The 22,754-nt window shown below is 48.8% G+C and overlaps 1 protein-coding gene across 2 annotated transcripts in view; it reads left to right on the top strand.

Annotated features, from left to right (window-relative positions):
- Positions 1-20,723, top strand: part of LOC147081766 (acetylcholinesterase-like) — a 39,931-nt gene extending 19,208 nt beyond the window's left edge. Inside the window, exons 2-4 of one of the 2 annotated variants that reach the window (XM_085980699.1) lie at positions 7,297-8,820; positions 12,889-13,055; positions 19,701-20,723. In XM_085980699.1, the coding sequence (XP_085836825.1) occupies positions 7,319-8,820; positions 12,889-13,055; positions 19,701-19,798 (1,767 nt within the window). In that variant the 5' untranslated portion in view covers positions 7,297-7,318 and the 3' untranslated portion in view covers positions 19,799-20,723. The remainder of the gene's footprint in view (positions 1-7,296; positions 8,821-12,888; positions 13,056-19,700) is intronic. The other variant, XM_085980697.1, reaches the window with a different exon arrangement.
- The last annotated feature ends 2,031 nt before the right edge of the window (positions 20,724-22,754 follow it).

Below are 22,754 nucleotides of genomic sequence, written 5' to 3'. Positions count from 1 at the left end.
ACGATAATCGAGGGCTGCTGGTGCACGGGGTGGGGTGGGGGTGGGGGGGGGGTCACTGAAACCTCTAGGAGCGGGGGTGGTGGCGACGGGGGGAGGGAAATAAAGTTAAATAACTGTGCCCATTTAAATTGGATCCATTCTTAATATGTAACCACCTGGAAAAGACTTCCTAGATTTTTGTGACATGCTTCTGACAGGGTGATCTGGATGTTATCTTATCTTGCTAATTCAGTTACAAAACAAATCAATAAAATCCCAACATTATCAGCTCACAGGAGCAGTCAGGCTCGTCCTTGCCCAGTGTCATTGAGTTCAATTGAGCTAGACGAGCGAAGTGGTTGTCTCTCTTGCTATCTGGCTGGTGACGGTGGCTCACTTGAACCTTTCACCATTTTTGTCGGTCGAGGGGGGTCAAGGGATACGGAGCGAAAAGCAGGTGAGTGGCACTGAGGTGCAGCTCGGCCATGACCTGGTTGAATGGGCGGAACAGGCGCGAGCGGCTGTGTGGGCCTACTCCTGTTCCCTGCCTTCTCAGAAAGGCATAGAATGTGCAGCACAGAAACAGGCCATTCGGCCCGACTGCTCCGTGCCGGTGTTTCTGCTCCACACCAGTCTCCTCCCACCCCTCTTCATCTCACGTCCTATCAGCATATCCTTCTATTCCTTTCTCCCGCATGTGTTTATCCAGCCTCCCCTTAAATGCATCGATACTATTCACCTCAACCACTCCCTGTGGCAGCGAGTCCCACATTCTCACCACTCTCTGGGTAAAGAAGTTTCTCCTGAATTCCCGATTGGATTTATTAGTGACTGTCTTATATTGACGGCCTCTAGTTCTGGTCTCCCCCACAAGTGGAAACACCTTCTCTACGTCTACCCTATCGAACCCCTTCACAATCTTAAAGACCTCGATCAGGTCGTCCCCTCAGCCTTCTCTTTTCTACAGAAAGGAGCCCCAGCCTGTTCAGCCTTTCCTGATATTTACAGCCAGGAACTGGATTGGCCCCTGCTTGATTCTCGCACTGTGCAATCCGCGAGGTTCAAAGTTTACTCAGGGCAGTTGGGTTACATGCAGGTGCAGCAGGCGGTTAAGAAGGCAAATGGTATGTTGGCCTTCGTAGCGAGAGGATTCGAGTACAGGAGCAAGGATGTCTTGCTGCAGTTGTACAGGGCCTTGGTGAGACCACATCTTGAGTATTGTGTGCAGTTTTGGTCACCTTACCTGAGGAAGGATGTTCTTGCCATGGAGGGAGTGCAGCGAAGATTCACCAGGCTGATACCTGGGATGGCAGGAATGACGTATGAGGAGAGATTGTGTCGATTGGGCTTATACTCACTGGAGTTTAGAAGATTGAGAGGGGATCTCATCGAAACCTATAAAATTCTGTCAGGCCTGGACAGACTAGATGCAGAAAGGATGTTCCTGATGGCGGGGGAGTCCAGAACCAGGGGTCACAGTCTAAGGATAAGGGGTAAGCCATTTAGGACTGAAATGAGGAGGAATTTCTTCACCCAAAGAGTGGTGAAACTGGAATTCTCTGCCACAGAGCGCGGTGGAGGCCAATTCATTAAATATATTCAAGAAAGAGTTGGATATATTTCTTAAGGCTAAAGGGATCAAGGGATATGGGGAGAAGGCAGGGACAGGGTACTGAATTTGGATGATCAGCCATGATCTCATTGAATGGCGGAGCAGGCTCGAAGGGCCGAATGGCCTACTCCTGCTCCTATCTTCTATGTTTCTATGTTTCTATTTGAGATGAGTTTGAGGGCACCTGGCATTGCATTGGCCAATCAAAAGCTTGGCCCTGTCGCTGAGGTGGTGCCCGGTTTGGGCTATGGTCTGTGCCCATGAGAAGTTGGCCTGAGGCCTCCTCAACTCATCCCACATGGGATGTTTCCGATCAGCAGGCAGAAGGAGAGTCCTGGGCTGTTAGTCGAGACTGACCTCCAAGAGGCCTTTGAGACTTTCTTACAAACTAAGGTCAGTGGGTGTCCAGGGTAAGAATGCACCTGGATTGGTAACTGGAAGCAGAGGGTAGTCTTAAAGGGAGTTAGGTTGTGGAGGTGATGAGGGGGCTGTCACAGAGGTCTGGAGTTGGTCCCACATGGTTAGAGGAATAACTTGATAGGCTTCATCAGTCTCAAAGGGAGAAGTCTCCCACCTTCCACCTTCTGTAATCTTGAGCTCATCCAAAACCCTGCTGCCTGTATCCTAACTCCCGTTCACCCATCACCCCTGTGCTCACTGACCTATGTTGGCTCCCAGTCCAGCAACACCTCAATTTTAAAATTCTCATCGTGTTCAAATCCCTCCATGGGGACTGTGCCTTCAGCTGCCTAGGCCCCAAGCCCCTCTACCTCTCCTCCTTTAAGACACTAGTTAAAACCTACATCTTTGACCAAGCTTTTGGTAACCTGGCCTAATTTCTCCTTGTGTGACTCGGTGTCAAATTTAATCTGATGACACTCCTGTGAAGAGCGTTGGGATGTTTTAAAAGCGCTATATAAATGCAAGTTGTTGTTGTTAAAGGGGATCTTGCTGGAGCAGAGGAGTCGCTCTGCAGTACAGACTGAGTAGCTGGGAGAGGCAAAACTGAGCAACTACAGTGCCGCCACTGCTGGGAGGATGTAATTACAGCGTGACGAGTTTACATGGGAAGTTCCAGTAGAAATGTGGACATAGGAATACATAAAGGGGGGAAAAGAATTACACAGAAATGTGGCAACTGAAATAAAATTTTGCAGACAGGAAGTGCACAAAGAAAGCAAGCAAGAAAGATAGAATTTACACCACGCCTTTCACGGCCCCAGGACGTTACAGCCAATGAAGTACTTTTGAAGTGTAGTCACTGTTGGAATGTGGGGAACTACATTATTGAAGTAATATAATACATTATAGATCTAAAACTTGAGGGATGATTTATTTTTTCCTTTAATGAAAAAACAGGAGAATTATTGCTTACCATGACCAAGCAAATTTGCATTCTGAGCAATCGGACGTTTCAAAGCTGCACATTCTATGGTTTTGCCAGCAGGTTGTGAGTTGGCCTGGTCCAGTTAGTCATTTAGAGAGGGGTCATGTTTGTGTGTTTTTCAGCAACGACGGAGATGAGTTACGAAAAGCATGGGCACAGGAGCAGGCAGAGTCCCAGCTGGGAAATGGAGAGTGAGGAGGTGGCAGGGACGGACTAATAGTGAATCCCAACCAGGATGTGGAGAAGCTACACAGCAAAATCACTCGCAGACTCCTTCCAGCAGATCAGATTTAACTGAATGTGACCAGTGTTGCATCTCAGTGAATTTAGTCTGAACACAGTTATTATTGATTTAAGATGGAGGTCTACTTTCCTCTTTCAGTGAATTACGCTCCGTATCTTGCACAATTCATTGGAGCAGTTTCACAGTGGTGGCTGGCTGGTATTTTGCTTGACCATTGAGAACCTACCTGTAATAGACCTGTTCTCCCGTTTGTTAAAGCGCATGAATTGGCATTTAGTTGCTGTATAAATGGAGATTTACCCAGCTCTGACGGGCACGAGTCCTGGAAGAAAGAATTAGTATTTCTACAGCACCTTTCACGACCTCAGGACGTCCCAAAGCGCTTTACAGCCAATGAAGTACTTTTGAAGTGTAGTCACTGTTGTAAAGTAGGCAACGCGGCAGTCAATTTGCGTACAGCAAGCTCCCGCAAACAGCAAAGTGATAATAACCAGATAATCTGTTGTTAGTGATATTGACTGAGAGATAAATATTAGTCCAGGACACCGATTGAGAGTGAATGGGAGGGGATTTGGTCCATTGGGATTCTAAATAATGGGAGTGATTGGGAAAGGGTTTGGTCCATTGGGATTCTGTACAGTGGGCGTGAATAGGAAGGGGCTGAGCCCATTGGGATTCTGTACAGTGGGACTGAATGGGGGGGGGGGGTTGGTCCATTGGGATTCTGTACAGTGGGAGTGAATGGGAGGGGTTTGGGTCCATTGGGATTCTGTACAGTGGGAGTGAATAGGAAGGGGCTGAGCCCATTGGGATTCTGTACAGTGGGAGTGAATGGGAAGGGGTTTGGTCCATTGGGATTCTGTACAGTGGGAGTGAATGGGAGGGGGTTTTGTCCATTGGGATTCTGTACAGTGGGAGTGAATGGGAGGGGGTTTGGCCCATTGGGATTCTGTACAGTGGGAGTGAATGGGAAGGGGTTTGGTCCATTGGGATTCTGTACAGTGGGAGTGAATGGGAGGGGGTTTTGTCCATTGGGATTCTGTACAGTAGGAGTGAATGGGAGGGGGTTTGGCCCATTGGGATTCTGTACAGTGGGAGTGAATGGGAGGGGGTTTGGTCCATTGGGATTCTGTACAGTGGGAGTGAATAGGAAGGGGCTGAGCCCATTGGGATTCTGTACAGTGGGAGTGAATGGGAAGGGGTTTGGTCCATTGGGATTCTGTACAGTGGGAGTGAATGGGAGGGGGTTTGGTCCATTGGGATTCTGTACAGTGGGAGTGAATGGGAGGGGGTTTTGTCCATTGGGATTCTGTACAGTAGGAGTGAATGGGAGGGGGTTTGGCCCATTGGGATTCTGTACAGTAGGAGTGAATGGGAGGGGGTTTGGTCCATTGGGATTCTGTACAGTGGGAGTGAATGGGAGGGGGTTTGGTCCATTGGGATTCTGTACAGTGGGAGTGAATGGGAGGGGGTTTGGTCCATTGGGATTCTGTACAGTGGGACTGAATGGGAAGGGGTTTGGTCCATTGGGATTCTGTACAGTGGGACTGAATGGGAAGGGGTTTGGGTCCATTGGGATTCTGTACAGTGGGAGAGAATGGGAGGGGGTTTGGGTCCATTGGGATTCTGTACAGTGGGAGTGAATAGGAAGGGGTTTGGGTCCATTGGGATTCTGTACAGTGGGAGTGAATAGGAAGGGGTTTGGGTCCATTGGGATTCTGTACAGTGGGAGTGAATGGGAGGGGGTTTGGTCCATTGGGATTCTGTACAGTGGGAGTGGATGGGAAGGGGTTGGGCCCATTGGGATTCTGTACAGTGGGAGTGAATGGGAAGGGGTTTGGTCCATTGGGATTCTGTACAGTGGGAGTGAATGGGAGGGGGTTTGGTCCATTGGGATTCTGTACAGTGGGAGTGAATGGGAGGGGGTTTAGTCCATTGGGATTCTGTACAGTGGGAGTGAATGGGAAGGGGTTTGGTCCATTGGAATTCTGTACAGTGGGACTGAATGGGAAGGGGTTTGGTCCATTGGGATTCTGTACAGTGGGACTGAATGGGAAGGGGTTTGGGTCCATTGGGATTCTGTACAGTGGGAGTGAATGGGAGGCGGTTTGGTCCATTGGGATTCTGTACAGTGGGAGTGAATGGGAGGGGTTTGGGTCCATTGGGATTCTGTACAGTGGGAGTGAATGGGAAGGGGTTTGGGTCCATTGGGATTCTGTACAGTGGGAGTGAATGGGAGGGGTTTGGGTCCATTGGGATTCTGTACAGTGGGAGTGAATGGGAAGGGGTTTGGTCCATTGGGATTCTGTACAGTGGGTGTGAATAGGAAGGGGTTTGGTCCATTGGGCACAATCCACTCACAGTTCAGCTCAATTGATCACAGAGCGAGTGGGAATGTCTCCCTGGTACAGCCAGGGGAACTCTACTGATACAGAGGTTAAGGTGCATTCAGGAGCCGAATAGAATGGGCTTTAGGTGAAATTGTACTCGATAAGATGGTCCCATGCATAATGCTGATAACAGCAACATACATTCACTCCACCCCTCCCCCGCTCCTCATGTCTTTTTTTAAAGTTAAGATTGAATCTTTATACACGCTTTATATACCATACAGCTGCCCTTTCCTGGGGCCTTTCCTGACACTGTCACGTGTACTCCTACTCCATTACAAGGCAAACAGCTGGCACTCCATTTCTGCTCTTACACATTATTCACACATGCCAACTTGACATCTCCCGGAAACGATTCACGTCAGGTTTTCCGAAGATACAGTTACCCACAGCTATTTCCACAAGGTGTGTTATGGATGCTGTTGGCAACTGGCATTACAGAGTGGGAGCGGGGGGGGGGGAAGTCGTTGACAGGCCGGCTATTCCACCGTGACATCAGACACAGGAGAGCTCTTTACATCGCCAACCATCCGACATTGTTTCCTCCACTCTCCAGACTCAATCTAGGGGGTCCACCGGACTGTCCGGTACCTCACCTCATATATATTCATTCTCGGGATGTGGACATCGTTGGCAAGGCCAGCATTTATGATCTATCCCTAGTGATCCTGAGAAGGTGCTGGTGGGTCCTCTTCTCTGTAGTGGTTTATATAACTGAGTGACTTGCTAGGCAACTTCAGAGGTCAGTTAAGAGTCAGTCACATTGCTGGTGCGGTCTGGAGATTTCCTTCCCTAAAGGACATTAGTAAACCAGATGGGTTTTTACAACAATCCGGTAGTTTCATGGTCACCATTACAGGAAACTTTGGTTTATCCGGAGGTTAAATGTCCGGAATGCTCGAGCCACCGGCAAAAATCAGGAGCCGTTTCGTGAGGTTTTTTTTCTTTTCGTTGCTTTTTTTTCACCAGTCAGGCTCTGCAAGGTCTCGCTGAAGCTGTTGCTAAGCTACAGAGACGCTTGCAAGGTACGGCCGACTGTTCAGAAGCTGTTGCTAAGCAACAGGGTTTGTTGCCAGATACGGAGCTCAAAATCTCCGTATGTTTCAACATTAGCGCTGGTTTGTCCGGCAGTTTTGATGGGACGGCAACAGCTCGGCCCCGTCGGTGCCGGATAGCACAAAGTTTCCTGTACTGACACTGGCTTTTTAATCCAGATTTATTTAATTAACTGAATTTAAATTCCCCCGCTGCCGTGGTGGGATTTTGAACTCCTGCCTCTGGATCATTAGTCCAGGCCTCTTGGCTTACTAGCCCAGTAACATGACCACTATGCTACCGTGCCCCCTATTTTGAACTCGCGTTCTCTGGATTATCAGTCCAGGGTCTCTATAACTAAAAGAAAGACTTGCATTTATATAGTGCCTTTCACGACCTCAGGACATCCCAGAGAACTTTGCAACCAATTACAGACTTTTGAAGTGTAGTCACTGTTGTAATGTAATAAATGCAGCAGCCAATTTGTACACAGCAAGCTCCCAGAAACAGCAATATGATAATGACCAGATCATCTGATTGGTACAAATGAAAGTTCTTGCTGTGGTACGAAGGATTTAACTGTAGACCAGAAAGCCAGCAGCTATTTTCATTCCTCTCTCTCTCTTTCTCTCCTCATTTTTCCTTTCAGCTCCATCATAGCCCCAAGAAAAATGAAGATGCTCGTCGCCTCTCCGCTAGGCGTGCTTCCGCTCTTGATAGCCCTGTGCCAATCGCAGCATCCCGGCGAACTTCTAGTCAGCACCAAGTCGGGGAAGGTGTTGGGCACGAGAATGCCTGTTCTGTCCAGCCACCTCAGCACTTTCCTGGGAATACCCTTCGCTGAACCTCCAGTTGGGAACTTGAGGTTCAAGAAACCCGAAGCCAAGACGCCGTGGTCGGGAACCTGGAATGCTTCCTCCTATCCCAAGAACTGCCAGCAATATGTCGATACTCAGTTCCCCGGATTTCCCGGCTCAGAGATGTGGAATCCAAATAAAGAGATGAGCGAAGACTGTTTGTACCTCAACGTGTGGGTCCCCTCTCCAAGGCCAAAAAACGCAACCGTCATGGTGTGGGTCTACGGAGGTGGTTTCTACAGTGGGGCTTCGACCTTGGACATCTACAATGGGAAGTATCTTGCTCACACCGAGAAAGTGGTGGTAGTCTCCATGAACTACAGGGTTGGCACTTTTGGTTTTCTTGCCCTACATGGAAACCAAGAGGCGCCAGGGAACGTTGGGCTTCTGGACCAAAGGCTGGCGCTGCAGTGGGTGCAGGAGAACATCCAATTTTTTGGTGGAAACCCAAAGACGGTGACTATTTTCGGAGAGAGTGCCGGAGGCGCTTCCATTGGCATGCATCTGCTCTCTCCAGGGAGCAGAGACCTCTTCAACAGGGCCATCCTTCAAAGCGGCTCGCCGAATTGTCCATGGGCTACCATCTCCGTCGCTGAAGGTCGCAGGAGGGCGGTCGAATTAGGAAAACTCCTCAACTGCAACATCAACAGTGACGAAGAGTTAATCTACTGTCTTCGGACAAAAGAGCCTCAAGAGCTCATTGACAAGGAGTGGTCTGTCCTTCCCTACTCCAGTGTCTTCAGGTTTTCCTTTGTTCCGATCATCGATGGGGACTTCTTCCCAGACTCCCTGGACTCCATGCTGAACTCGGGCAGCTTCAAGAAAACTCAGGTCTTGCTGGGAGTCAACAAGGATGAAGGTTCCTACTTCCTTCTGTACGGAGCCCCGGGTTTCAGCAAGGACTCGGACAGTATCATCACTCGTGAAGATTTCATGGAAGGGGTCAAGCTAAGTGTCCCTCACGCCAGCGACCTGGGGCTGGAAGCTGTTGCCCTTCAGTACACGGACTGGATGGATGAGCACAACGGCATAAAGAACAGAGATGCGATGGATGACATTGTAGGAGACCAAAACGTCATCTGTCCCTTGATGCACTTTGCCTACAAGTACACTGAATTTGGTAATGGCATCTACATGTATTTCTTCGATCATCGAGCCTCCAACTTGGCTTGGCCGGAGTGGATGGGGGTCATCCACGGCTATGAGATTGAGTTTGTCTTTGGGCTCCCTCTGGAGAAACAACTAAACTACACAGAGGAGGAGGAGATGTTGAGCAGAAAGATAATGCGCTACTGGTCGACATTCGCAAGAACTGGGTAAGAGTAACACTAGATACAAAAATACCGTAATTCACAAAAAAATGACATCTTACATTTCTATAGTGCCTTTTGACGTAATAAAACTCACTACGCACTTGGTTTGAGTATAAAGCAAGGCTTTAATCAACTTGTTTCAGAACATGGAGGTCCAGTTGTACTTCACTAGTTCCTGTCTTACAAAATGTCCCTGGCAAGCTGGGCCCATGCCGAGTATTTATACTCCTTGGACGGCGCCACCAGCTGGCCGTCCAGCGTTATTTCATGAGTAGTTTCTTGATGAATGATGAGATTTATAACACCTTTCATGACCTCAGGACGTCCCAAAACGCTTTACAGCCAATTAAGTACTTTTGAAGTGTAGTCACTGTTGTAATTTAGGAAACGTGGCAGCCAATTTGCACACAGCAAGCTCCCACAAACAGCAATGTGATAATGACCAGCTAATCCGTTTTACTGATGTTAGTTGAGATATAAATATTGTCCCAGGTCGCCGGGGAGAACTCCCCTGGTCTTCTTCGAATATTGCCGTGGGATCTTTTGCATCCACCTGAGAGGACAGAGGTATTGGTTTAATGTCTCATCCTAAAGACGGCCCTCTCCGACAGTACTGCACACCCTCAGTACTCACTGGGAGTGTCAACTTGGGTTATGTGCTCAAGTCTCTGGAGCGGGGCTTGAACCCACGACCTTCTGACTCGGAGGTGAGAGGGAGAGAATGCTACCCACTGAGCCACAGCATGGTTCAGCTTTTTAATTTCCAGATGTATGAGAAGTACTGAACTGAAATTCTCAAACTACTGTGGTGGAAGAACCCCTGTTACTCCAGATTATTAGTCCAGGCCTGTAGATTACTAGTCCAGTAACATAACCACTACACCACCGCACCCTAGTTTAGTGGGAATCAAGTTCAAATCAAGCCCAGGTCGACAGGAGGAAAGCCTCTTTGCCAGATATAAGGGTGAAATGCGTTTGACATGGACTCAGTTCAGTTGAATAGGGGACTACACCCCGTCAGAATCTAGCCATACTTTGTCAGTAAGCTCCAGAAATACCTTAAATAACAACAGAAAATGCTGGAAATACTCAGCAGGCCAGGCAGCATCTGTGGAGGGAGAAACAGAGTTAACGTTTCAGGTCTGGGACCCTTCATCAGAACTGGAAAAAGTTGGAGATGTAACAGATATTAAGCAGGTGCAGAGACGGAGGGTGGGGGGGGGTTTAGGAGGGGAGGAAGGAATTGAAAGAACATACTGTGAAAATGTTGCAAATGGGAATGGCAAAATCATACTGCATGAAAAATGGGGGCAGGGATAATTACCTGAAATTGTTGAACTCGATGTTGAGTCCAGAGGGCTGTAAAGTGCCCAATTGAAAGATGAGGTGCTGTTCCTCGAGCTTACGTTGAGCTTCATTAGAACAATGTAATAGGCCGAGGACCGAGAGGTCAGAGTGGGAGTGAGGTGGAGAATTAAAGTGACAGGCGACCGGAAGCTCAGGGTCACCCTTACAGACTGAACGGAGGTGTTCCGCAAAGCGCTCGCCCAATCTGCGTTTGGTCCCCCCAGTGTAGAGGAGACCGCATCGTGAGCAGCGAATACAGTATATTAAATTGGAAGAAGTACAAGTAAATCGCTGTTTCACCTGGAAGGGGTGTTTGGGGCCCTGGACAGTGGGAAGGGAGGAGGTAAAAGGGCATGTGTTGCATCTCCTGCGCTTGCACGGGAAGGTGCCAGGTGAAGGAGAAGGGCTGTTGGGGGTGATTGAGGAGTGGACCAGGGTGTCGCGGAGGGAGTGGTCCCTTCGGAATGCTGAAAGGGGAGGTGAAGGGAAGATGTGTTTGGTGGTGGGATCACGTTGGAGATGGCGGAGGATGATCCGTTGAATGTGGAGGCTGGTGAGGTGAAAGGTGAGGACAAGGGGAACCCTATCATGGTTCTGGGAGAGAGGGGAAGGGGTGAGAGCAGAAGTGCGGGAGATGGAACGGACACGGTCAAGGGCCGTGTCAACCACAGTAGAGGGGAATCCTCGGTTGAGGAAAAAGGAAGACATGTCGGAAGCACTGGTATGGAAGGTGGCATCGTCAGAACAGACGCGGCGGAGATGGAGAAACTGGGAGAATGGAATAGAGTCCTTACAAGAAGCGGGGTGGGAGGAAGTGTAGTCCAGGTAGCTGTGGGAGTCGGTGGGCTTGTAGTGGATGTTTGTTGAAAGCCGATCGCCAGAAATGGAGACGGAGAAGTCAAGGAAGGGAAGGGAAGAGTCGGAGATGGACCATGTGAAGGTGAGGGCAGGGTGGAAATTGGAAGTAAAGTGAATGAACTTACCCAGTTCAGGGCGAGAGCAGGAAACGGCACCAATACAGTCATCGATGTACCGGAAAAAGAGGTGAGGGAGGGGACCTGAGTAGGACTGGAACAAAGAATGTTCCACATATCCCATGAACAGGCAGGCATAGCTAGGACCCATGCAGGTTTCCATAGCAACACCTTTGATTTGGAGGAAATGAGTGGAGTCAAAGGAGAAGTTGTTCAATGTGAGAACAAGTTCAGCCAGGCGGAGGAGGGTGGTGGTGGATGGGGACTGGTTGGGCCTCTGTTCAAGGAAGAAACGGAGCGCCCGAAGGCCGTCCTGGTGGGGGATGGAGGTGTAGAGGGATTGGACGTCCATGGTGAAAAGGAGACGGTTGGGGCCAGGAAACTGGAAACTGTTAAAGTGACGGAGGGCGTCGGAAGAGTCGCGAATGTAGGTGGGAAGAGACTGGACAAGGGGAGAAAAAATAGAGTCGAGATAGGAAGAGATAAGTTCCATGGGGCAAGAACAGGCTGAAACGATGGGTCTACCAGGGCAGTCCTGTTTGTGGATCTTGGGAAGGAGGTAGCAGCGGGCTGTGCGGGGTTGGGGGACTATGAGGTTGGCGGCCATGGAGGGAAGATCTCCAGAGGAGATGAGATCAGTGACACACTTGGAAACAATGACTTGATGTTTGCTAGTGGGGTCATGGTCCAGGCGGAGGTAGGAGGAGGTGTTGGAGAGTTGGCATTCAGCTTCCGCACGGTGGAGGTCGGTTCGCCAAACAACAACAGCACCACCCTTATCAGCAGGTTTAATGATAATGTTAGGGTTGGATCGGAGAGAACGGAGTGCAGCAAGTTCAGAGGGAGTTAGAGAGGAGAGCAGAGAAATGGAGGCGGCCGATGTCACGGCGGCAGTTAGCAATGAAAAGATCGAGAGAGGGCAAGAGGCCAGGGGGAGGGGTCCAGGTAGAACGAGAATTTAGAAAGCGGGAGAAAGGTTCAGCCGTGCGGGGGGAAGACTCCTGGCCAGAGAAGTGGGCACGGAGACGAAGGCGATGGAAGAAGAGCTCAGCATCGTGCCGAGCTCGAAATTCATTCAGATGGGGGCGTAAGGGGATGAAGCTCAGGCCTTTGCTGAGGACTGATCATTTGGGGTCAGAAAGGGGAAGGTCAGAGGGGATAGTGAAAACATGGCAGGGGGTGAGATTGGAAGAAGGGATGGGATCAGAGGAAAGTAACGGGGAAGAAGGTTCTGGAGGGGCGTTAGTGTCCAAGAGTTGATGAAGCTTGCGATCCTTGACATCAGAAAGGAAGGAAAAAAGTTTTTTGTTGAAGCGTCAGATGAGTCGAAGGATGAAATGGAACTGTGGACCCGGACAGCTTTGAAATAGAGTGCGTCGGTGCTGCTGAAGAGAGAGGTCAAGGTTGTTCATGTGGCGGCGCATGGCGTTGAGCGTGGATCTCAAGACGCGGCGAGAGCAGTAGTTCTAGAAATACCTTTGTGGATGCTGGGGGTGAATTGGAGCTTTCGAGTCTGGGATGGATAGATTTTTGTTGGGTGAAGGTATCGAGGGATGTGGAGCAAAGGCGGGTAAATGGAGTTGAGGTAGAAGGTCAGCCATGATCTGATAGAATGGCGGAGCAGGCTTGAGGGGCTGAATGGCCTCCTCCTGTTCCTGTGTTCCTATCCCGTTAGGTACCTGTGTTTGAAGCACAATAGTTGAAGGCCCATCTAACAAGTATCTGATTGTGGAGTTTCTTTTCTCTCCAGGAACCCAAATGAGCCTCACACGCAAAAAAGAAGATGGCCGCCCTTCACCACCAGTGACCAGAAGTTCATTGACCTCAACGTGGAGCCCATCAAGGTCAATAAAGGTCTACGAGTTCAGATGTGTGCATTCTGGAACCAGTTCCTCCCCAAGCTCCTCAATGCCACAGGTAACGTGTTTCCCTCCTCGGTGCGGCCAGGCTCTAATCCACGCTGAGTTTTATTGATGCTCTTCGCCCGCTCTTCTCTCCCCCAAGACGCTGGGTTCGCTCCCACGGGCGCTCTGGTACCTCACCTGTCCGTCCATCCTGGGCTATCCTTGTGGGCTGAGAGTGGGCCCAATAGTCGGTGGGCAGGTAGAACCCAGGCTGGGTTTTTGCCCCTCTCCGATGCGGGGAAGGGGGACCAGTTATAGTTTCCTCCCACCCCCCACCACCACCCACACTGGCCCAGCTCACTCAGAACAGGCCGGGATGCAAACCTGGGACCATTCCGTGTGACTCAGTTCCACATTGTGCAGGGTAGTTACCATCGACACCACCGGTGAGCTGTTTCCACCTGCGTTTCCATTTAATGGGTAATTCATCCATGTGCTGCGATGTAAAAGGTTTTTAAAACAAATGGACAGCAATATTCTTAAGACTTTGCTAAGATGGTAGTTTGGGACTGAGTGCTGATCAGGAGCTTGGTATTTACTTCAGTAGGGTTCTGGAGCCAGGTATTTATTTCAGCAGAGTTCTGGAGTCAGATATTTACTTCAGTAGAGTTCTAGAAGCTGGTATTTACTGAAATAGGGTTCTAGAGGTTGGTATTAGCTTCAGTCGGGTTCTAGAGCCTGGTATTCACTTGAATAGGGTTCTGGAGCCTGGTATTTACTGAAATAGGGTTCTGGAGCCTGGTACTTACTTCAGTAGGGTTTTAGAGCCAGGTATTTACTTTAATAGGGTCCTAGAGCCTGGTATTTACTTCAATAGGGTTCTATAGCCTGGTATTTACTTCAATAGGGTTCTAGAGCCAGGTATTTGCTTTAATAGGATTATAGAGCCAGGTATTTACTTCAATCGGGTTCTCGAAGCTGGTATTTACTTCAAAATGGTTCTAGAGCCAGATATTTACTTCAGTAGGCTTCTAGAGCCAGGTATTTACTTCAATAGGGTTCTAGAAGCTGGTATTTACTTCAATAGGATTCTAGAGCCTGGTATTTACTTCTATAGGATTCTAGAGCCAGGTATTTGCTTTAATAGGATTCTAGAGCCAGGTATTTACTTCAATCGGGTTCTAGAAGCTGGTATTTACTTCAAATGGTTCTAGAGCCAGATATTTACTTCAGTAGGCTTCTAGAGCCAGGTATTTACTTCAATAGGGTTCTAGAGCCTGGTAATTACTTCAATCGGGTTCTAGAGCCAGGTATTTACTTCAATGGGGTTCTAGAGCCTGGTAATTACTTCAATCGGGTTCTAGAGCCAGGTATTTTACTTCAATAGGATTCTAGAGCCAGATATTTACTTCAATATGATTCTAGAGCCAGGTATTTGCTTCAATAGGATTCTAGAGCCAGGTATTTACTTCAATAGGATTCTAGAGCCTGATATTTACTTCAATAGGATTCTAGAGCCTGATATTTACTTCAATAGGATTCTAGAGCCAGGTATTTACTTCTGTAGGATTCTAGAACCAGGTATTTACTTCAATAGGATTCTAGAGCCTGCTTTTACTTCAATAGGATTCTAGAGCCTGATATTTACTTCAATAGGATTCTAGAGCCAGGTATTTACTTCAATAGGATTCTAGAGCCAGGTATTTACTTCAATAGGATTCTAGAGCCTGGTATTTACTTCAATAGGGTTCTAGAGCCTGATATTTACTTCAATAGGATTCTAGAGCCAGGTATTTACTTCAATAGGATTCTAGAGCCTGGTATTTACTTCAATAGGATTCTAGAGCCTGATATTTACTTCAATAGGATTCTAGAGCCAGGTATTTACTTCTGTAGGGTTCTAGAGCCAGGTATTTACTTCAATAGGATTTTAGAGCCAGGTAGTTACTTCAATAGGGTTCTGGAGCCTGATATTTACTTCAATAGGATTCTAGAGCCAGGTATTTACTTCTGTAGGGTTCTAGAGCCTGATATTTACTTCAATAGGATTCTAGAGCCAGGTATTTACTTCAATAGGATTCTAGAGCCTGGTATTTACTTCAATAGGATTCTAGAGCCAGGTATTTACTTCAATAGGATTCTAGAGCCTGATATTTACTTCAATAGGATTCTAGAGCCAGGTATTTACTTCTGTAGGGTTCTAGAGCCAGGTATTTACTTCTGTAGGGTTCTAGAGCCAGGTATTTACTTCAATAGGTTTCTAGAGCCTGGTATTTACTTCTATAGGATTATAGAGCCTGGTATTTACTTCTATAGGATTCTAGAGCAAGGTATTTGCTTTCATAGGATTCTAGAGCCAGGTATTTATTTCAATCGGGTTCTAGAAGCTGGTATTTACTTCATAACAGTTCTAGAGCCAGAAATTTACTTCAGTAGGCTTCTAGAGCCAGGTATTTACTTCAATAGGGTTCTAGAAGCTGGTATTTACTTCAATGGGACTCTACAGCCTGGTATTTACTTTAATTGTGTTCTAGAGCCTGGTAATTACTTCAGTAGGATTCTAGAGTCAGGTACTTACTCCAATAGGGTTCTGGAGCCTGGTATTTGATTTAATAGGATTCTAGAGCCAGAGAATAACTTCAGTAGGATTCTAGAAGCTGGTATTTACTTCATAATGGTTCTAGAGCCTGGTATTTACTTCTATAGGGTTCTAGAAATTGGTATTTACTTCAGTAGGATTCTAGGGGGGGGAATTCAGTTGTTTGCACCTCCCGTTAGCGCCTTAAGAGGGCACTAATGGGGCGCAAAGCAACTAGCGCCCGGGCGCGGTGATGTTTGCGCCGCTCGCGAAATTAACTAGACATTTTGCGACGGCGCTAAACACTACCGCCACGATCTCCTGCGCCAGCAGATTGTGATGTCAGTCGAGTGCGCAATGCCCCGGTAGCGCCCCGGACCGGATATTGGGTGGCGCTCCTGCCTTACCGCCTGCCGCTAGCAACGACAGGTTGAGGGGAGCGTTAGACTGTCAGAAAGGGACTAGGGGAGCGCTATTTAAAGGCAACCGCTTCCTGCCTTTTTTTCTCGGTGACATTTTTGCACCACACATTCTGAGAGAGAGAGAGAGAGACTTCTGGAGAGATTCAACGCTGCGTGGAGTTTTGAGTACTGAGCAGCACTTTGCAGGTTTATTTTGATTTGCCCTTCCTTGCTTCGCCAGCGCTCTGAGGTAGCGCCTCGCTCCTTGGCCTTTGCGCCTTAAGACAGGTGTGAAGCGCCTGATTTAGCGCTCCAATCACCTCCAGGGGTGATAAAAAGTTTGCTGTCGGAGGCGATAGCTAGCGCCAGGCGCTAAACTTTGCGCACGGCCGATAATGGCGCCACAAACAGGGCGATATTGAATTTTTCCCCCTTGAGCCAGGTATTTGCTTTAATAGGGTCCCAGAGCCTGATATTTACTTCAAAATGGTTCTAGAGCCTGGTATTTACTTCTATAAGGTTCTAGAAGCTGGTATTTACTTCAGTAGGATTCCAGAGCGAGGTATTAACTTCAGTAGGGTTCTAGAAGCTGGTATTTTCTTCAAAACGGTTCTGGAGGGAGGTATTTATTTCAATAGGGTTCTGGAGCCTGGTATTTACTTCAAAACCATTCTAGAACCTGGTATTTACTTCAGTGGGGTTCTGGAGCCCAGTAATTAGTCCAAAAGCATTATCAACCCTGGCATTTACTTAATATGGTTCTGTAGCCTCATATTTACTGCACTATGATTCTGGAGCCTGGTATTTAATCTAATCAGGTTCTAGAATCTGGTATTTACCTAATATGGTTCTGGAGCCTGGTATTTACTTCAGTAGGGTTCTAGAGCTCACGCCAACTCCACATGTGGCAGGTGATACCATTCCTAATGGCTAGAATCATACCGCACAGGAGGAGGCCATTCAGCCCATCGTGCCTGTGCCGGCTCTTTGAAAGAGCTCTCCAATTAGTCCCACTCCCCCCTGCTCTTTCCCCAAAACCCTGCAAATATTAACATTTCCGGTTTCCTTCTGAAAGTTATTGAATCTGCTTCCATTGCCCTTTCAGGCAGTGCATTCCAGATAACAACTCGCTGCGTAAAAAAAATTATCCTCATCTCCCCGCTCCCTGTTTTTTCTGTTGCAAATTATCTTAAATCTATCTTAAGTCGGAGATTGATAGTTTTATGTTAACCATAGGTATTAAGGGATATGGGCCAAAGGTGGGTATATGGAGTTAGATCACAGCTCAGCCATGATCTCATTGAATGGCGGAACAGGCCCAAGGGAATGAATGGCCTCCCCCTGTTCCTCTGGTTACCGACCCTCCTGCCAGTGGAAACAGTTTCTCCCTATATACTCTATCAAAACACTTCATAATTCTGAACATCTCTATTAAATTTCCTCTTAATCTTCACTGCTCTAAGGTGAACAATCCCAGCTTCTCCAATCTCTCCACATAACTGTAGTGCCTCATCTCTGGTATCATCACCATATTATAAAAGGGATATAGAGGCACTGGAGAGGGTGCAGAGAAGATTTACAAGGATGATACCAGAAATGCGAGGTTATAACTATCAGGAAAGGATGAACAGGCTGGGTCTCTTTTCTCTTCCCCTGAAAAGAGAAGGCTGAGGGGTGACCTAATAGAGGTCTTTAAAATGATGAAAGGTTTTGATAGAGTGGATACAGAGAGAATGTTTCCACTTGTGGGGAAGAGCAAAACTAGAGGCCATCAATATAAGATAGTCACCAAGAAATCTAACAGGGAATTCAGGAGAAACTTCTTTACCCAGAGAGTGGTGAGAATGTGGAACTCGCTACCACAGGGAGTGGTTGAAGAGAATAGTATAGATGCGTTTAAGGGGAGGCTGGACAAGGATATGAGGGAGAAGGGAATCGAGGGCTATGCTGATAGAGTTAGATGAGGAAAGACGGGAGGAGGCTCGAGTGGAGCATAAACACCGGCATAGACTGGTTGGGCCGAATGGCCTGTTTCTGTGCCATATATCCGATGTAATCCTGTGTAAAATTGTAGTAAATCCCCTCTGCACCCTCTCCACGGCCTTGACATCCTTCCTAAAGGTCTGGTGCCCAGAATGGGACACAATATTCCAGCTGAGGCTTAACCAATGATTTAGAAAGGTTTAGCATAACTTCCTTGCTTTTGTACTCTGTGACTAAATGGACAACCTTTCATAGCAGACAAAGTGCGCGCCGTCGGTGGATCCAATATGTACAGCTCTCACTGTACATCCATAGTGTGGTCCATATCGCATTCCCGAGGGAAGGCTGAGCGGTCGAAAGGACCAATCCTTCCTCAGTGGATATCCTCGAACTGCAAGCTGTCTCGTTCGGACGTATTTTGTAACCGCACTTCAGGAAACCGACCCGGGCGGGGAGGGGTGGGGGTGGAGGGGGAGAGTTGGTGGACATTTGCTATTCGCATAACAGCCAATAGTAAAACACTTAAAGCTACAGTGGGCTGGCCTCCGTTTGACAGTTAATTATGCCACGGAAAAGTAATGCTGGCCCTTTAAGGACCGGTTGATGCTTCTCTGTGTGGCTTACCTGCTGTGGAAACTGAGCCTTTACTGGGACGGAAGGTTCCACCCTCCCCGACCTCCCAATCTGCCCTGCCGCCAGGCTCGAACTCCGCTTCGCACCCCTCAGCCATGACCAGACCTCGCATTAGGGCAGAGGAAACTGAGCTGGTAAATGTGGGCGGGGACGTGTGGCGTGAGGGCAGGATCGAGCTTGGGCGTGATGCCCTCCACATCCGAACAGCCCATTGGCACTCATTGTCTACGCTGAAGAATGGGACCACAGTGGGGTGGGGGGGGGGGGGCACGTTGCCCTTGGCAACAAATCACCATCTCAAATCAAATCAAAAATCAAATCAACTTTTATTGTCATTGTTAGTGCGCAAGTGCAGTACAACGAAATGTAGGCTTGCGGCTCCCGAGAGTGTACATTTAGATTAAGACATTTAAACATTTAACATACATTTGGCTTGTAATACATTAACATAAACATAACCATAATAAAGTGCATTGGCAGATGTGCAGGCTTTAGAGTTTATTTGTGGAGTTCAGTAGGATGACAGCCCTGGGAAAGAAGCTGTTCCTAAATCTGGTCGTACGGGTGCGAATGCATCTGTAGCGTCTCCCAGATGGCAGGAGGGCGAACAGACTGTGGCTGGGGTGGGTAGGGTCTTTGATGATGGACCGTGACCTCCGTAGACAGCGTTTCTGGTATATGTGCTCTATGGTCGGTAGCCGGGTGCCGGTAATGCGTTGGGCAGTTTTGACTACCCGCTGCAGGGCTTTCCGGTCATAGTAGCTACAGCTGCCATACCATACTGTGATACAGTTTGTCAGGATGCTCTCTATAGTGCAGCGGTAAAAGTTAGAGAGGATCAGGGGTGACAGGTTACATCCCTTCAGCCTCCTTAAGAAATATAGGCGCTGCTGGGCCTTCTTCACCAGAGAGGTGTTGAGGGACCAGGAGAGGTCTTCTGTGATGTGGACTCCGAGGAACTTAAAGCTGTCCACCCTTTTGTGGGGGAGAGGCTGAAAAATTGGAGGCGATAAAAGGACAGCTGATTAACGGTAAGGCATTCTTAAATTAGTTATCCTAATTACAGAAGTGTTTTAATTTCACATTTTGAGTTAATTTAACCCTTGTTCCCTTTTTATTTTAGCATGTGATGGAGGACTTTCTGGCAACGGGACACCTAGTTGTAAGGGGAACGGTTTCTATGTTGCTTTACTTTCCCTTCTCTGCTTCTCTCTCCGCTAAGCAAAAAAAACCCGCCCGAGACGTGTAACGTCCATCCTGATGTGAGAAAGCCAGTACAAGGGTGAAAGGAGGAAAGGGGGACTGTTGATCAGGAGTTTGCGAAAGGCACGGGACCAGAGGTGCTCAGAATGCAGATCGGGGGCAGTTCGGAACCTCCTTCACTCCTGGACCACAGTTGGCCATTGTTGTCTTGCCTGACTGTGAGATGTTGGCTTGAGTTGGCTGGGAGGTGGGTGGGGGGTGATTTCAGTAAGCCTACCACTCCGGTTGTATCGCGAAGCGGGGCGATAGGCAAACGCAAAATTTAAAGACGCAAGTCCTGCACCTTGGCCCCCCGAGGCCCGCCCGACTGGATTTTCTAGGAGTCCTCGGGATGGGTGGCCATCGTTCCCACCTGAAATAGGTGGGAGCATTATTTCAATGTAAGACCCCCCCCGAACCCGAGGCAGTTTTCATGGACCAGTGGGCAAGCCTTGCGCGCGCCTGCCCCACCTCATTGGCCCCTGGTGACGAGCAGCCTGACCAGCGGTTTTTAAAGGGCCGCAGGCCACTCCCAAAACAGGCCCAAATTTTCCTTTACAATTCTGCCCCCACAGAAATGATCTGGTTCGTTTCGTCCTCACCAACCACCATCCCACGACCCCCTCCGCACCTCCCCCACCCCCCCAGCTCACCTACATCCATCCCCCTCCTTTCCAGTTCCCGCTCTTCCTGATCGGTGAGCCGCTCGCTGGCTGTACCAAGATGGCTGGGGCCTCTCTGGCCCAGCGCACCAGACTAAACTCAAACCCCGCTCCCGGCGATTCAGTGCTGCCCCCCTCTCCTCCACCTTGCTCGCAGCGAGCAAAGGCAAGGACAGGCCATTGGGCGTTTCCCCCGAGCTGTCGCAACGGCCTGCACCTAGGCTCACTTTCCTGGCTGGAAATAGTGTGCTGGAGTAGGCCGGGGTGGGGGGCGGTGGTGGGTGGCCAAAGAAGAAAAGGGGGAGCTGCGATGCCTGGTTTGTGGCCTAGTCCTCGGCCTAGCTTGCTGAGTTACCCAGAAGGAGATGAGGTACAACAGGCTGGTAACGGAGCTGCCTTCCCCCCCACAGCTTTGGGGGGGGGGGGGGGGGGGGCGCGAAGGTGGGTACTCCAGCCTTCAAATGCTTCACACAATGTAGAAAAAACAAAGGGGCTTTTATTAAAAAAATTGAGTTTTGTAAAATCAAACCACCAGAACACTCCTGTTGAGACAATCAGTTAATTTTAACTTTTTTTTAACCTTCGTAAACTACCCTCAGAATCTTGGCTGTTTGAAAGTTATTTAATTTTAAAATTGCCTTCGTTGCTTCCCTGTTGAACAGCTCCAGCTCTATTAATCTCCAAGCGGTGCTACATTAATATCTCTATCGTGTGTTACTGTCGCACATTTGCCTGAAACCTTGGAATGTGTCCTTTAACTCTGTCCCGATTCGGACCCTGAGGGACTGAGCTGTTTCTCAGGGCCGTTCATGAACAGATTACCTTATCCCTGTTTCCCCAGGCCTTCGTGCTTCGTCTAACCGTCGTTGCATCTCAGAGCGGCTTTGCTGAATATAGAAGTCTCAGGCTTACGGGAAACTTCTACCAATGCCCGCTCTCGGCACCAAGGCTCGCCCTTCCGAGGGGGCTTCTTGGGAAATTGTGAGCACACGACTGTTATCTCCACCTCCCTACTGTCTCTCCGCCTTGGTGTCAATCAATGCCGGGCACTCTCTCTCCCTCTCTCCCCCAGCTGTCGGGGTTCAATGTAAAATGAGTTGGCAGTCTCGGCCCAATTCAACACACTTTGGCATCGAATGCTGAGGCTAGCTGAGAGAGATAGAGGGTGGCTGGCTTGGAAAATGAAAATTCCCCACTGGGCTGCTTCTGTAATAGGCCCGTCATTCTGGGCGTTTTGCACTGGTGCCCGTGTTTTGGTTTGAACTGGAGGATCCAAGGGTAGAGCTTGTGAGAGCCGCTGAAATGTGGTTCTCTGACTCGCTGAATCATTTACATTAAAAACCGAGAGAGTGACAGTGGGGGAGTGACTGACAATCCGAATACTGCCATTACCCTAATACTGCCCCTACCCTAATACTGCCCCTACCCAAATACTGCCCCTACCCAAATACTGCCCCTACCCAAATACTGCCCCTACCCTAATACTGCGCCAACCCAAATACTGCCCCTACCCAAATACTGCCCCTACCCAAATACTGCCCCTACCCAAATACTGCCCCTACCCAAATACTGCCCCTACCCTAATACTGCGCCAACCCAAATACTGCCCCTACCCAAATACTGCCCCTACCCAAATACTGCCCCTACCCAAATACTGCCCCTACCCAAATACTGCCCCTACCCAAATACTGCCCCTACCCAAATACTGCCCCTACCCTAATACTGCCCCTACCCAAATACTGCCCCTACCCAAATACTGCCCCTACCCAAATACTGCCCCTACCCAAATACTGCCCCTACCCTAATACTGCCCCTACCCTAATACTGCCCCTACCCAAATACTGCCCCTTACCCAAATACTGCCCCTACCCAAATACTGCCCCTACCCAAATACTGCCCCTACCCAAATACTGCCCCTACCCAAATACTGCCCCTACCCAAATACTGCCCCTACCCAAATACTGCCCCTACCCTAATACTGCCCTCTACCCAAATACTGCCCTCTACCCAAATACTGCCCTCTACCCAAATACTGCCCTCTACCCAAATACTGCCCTACCCAAATACTGCCCCTACCCAAATACTGCCCTTACCCAAATACTGCCCCTGCCCAAATACTGCCCCTGCCCAAATACTGCCCCAGCCCAAATACTGCCCCAGCCCAAATACTGCCCCAGCCCAAATACTGCCCCAGCCCAAATACTGCCCCAGCCCAAATACTGCCCCTACCCAAATACTGCCCCTACCCAAATACTGCCCCTACCCAAATACTG

Source organism: Somniosus microcephalus, unplaced genomic scaffold, assembly GCF_052327205.1.
Source record: "Somniosus microcephalus isolate GS21.2 unplaced genomic scaffold, FLI_Smic_1.0 scaffold433, whole genome shotgun sequence".
In the NCBI taxonomy this organism is placed as follows: domain Eukaryota; kingdom Metazoa; phylum Chordata; class Chondrichthyes; order Squaliformes; family Somniosidae; genus Somniosus; species Somniosus microcephalus.
This window is presented reverse-complemented; position numbering and strand designations above follow the sequence as displayed.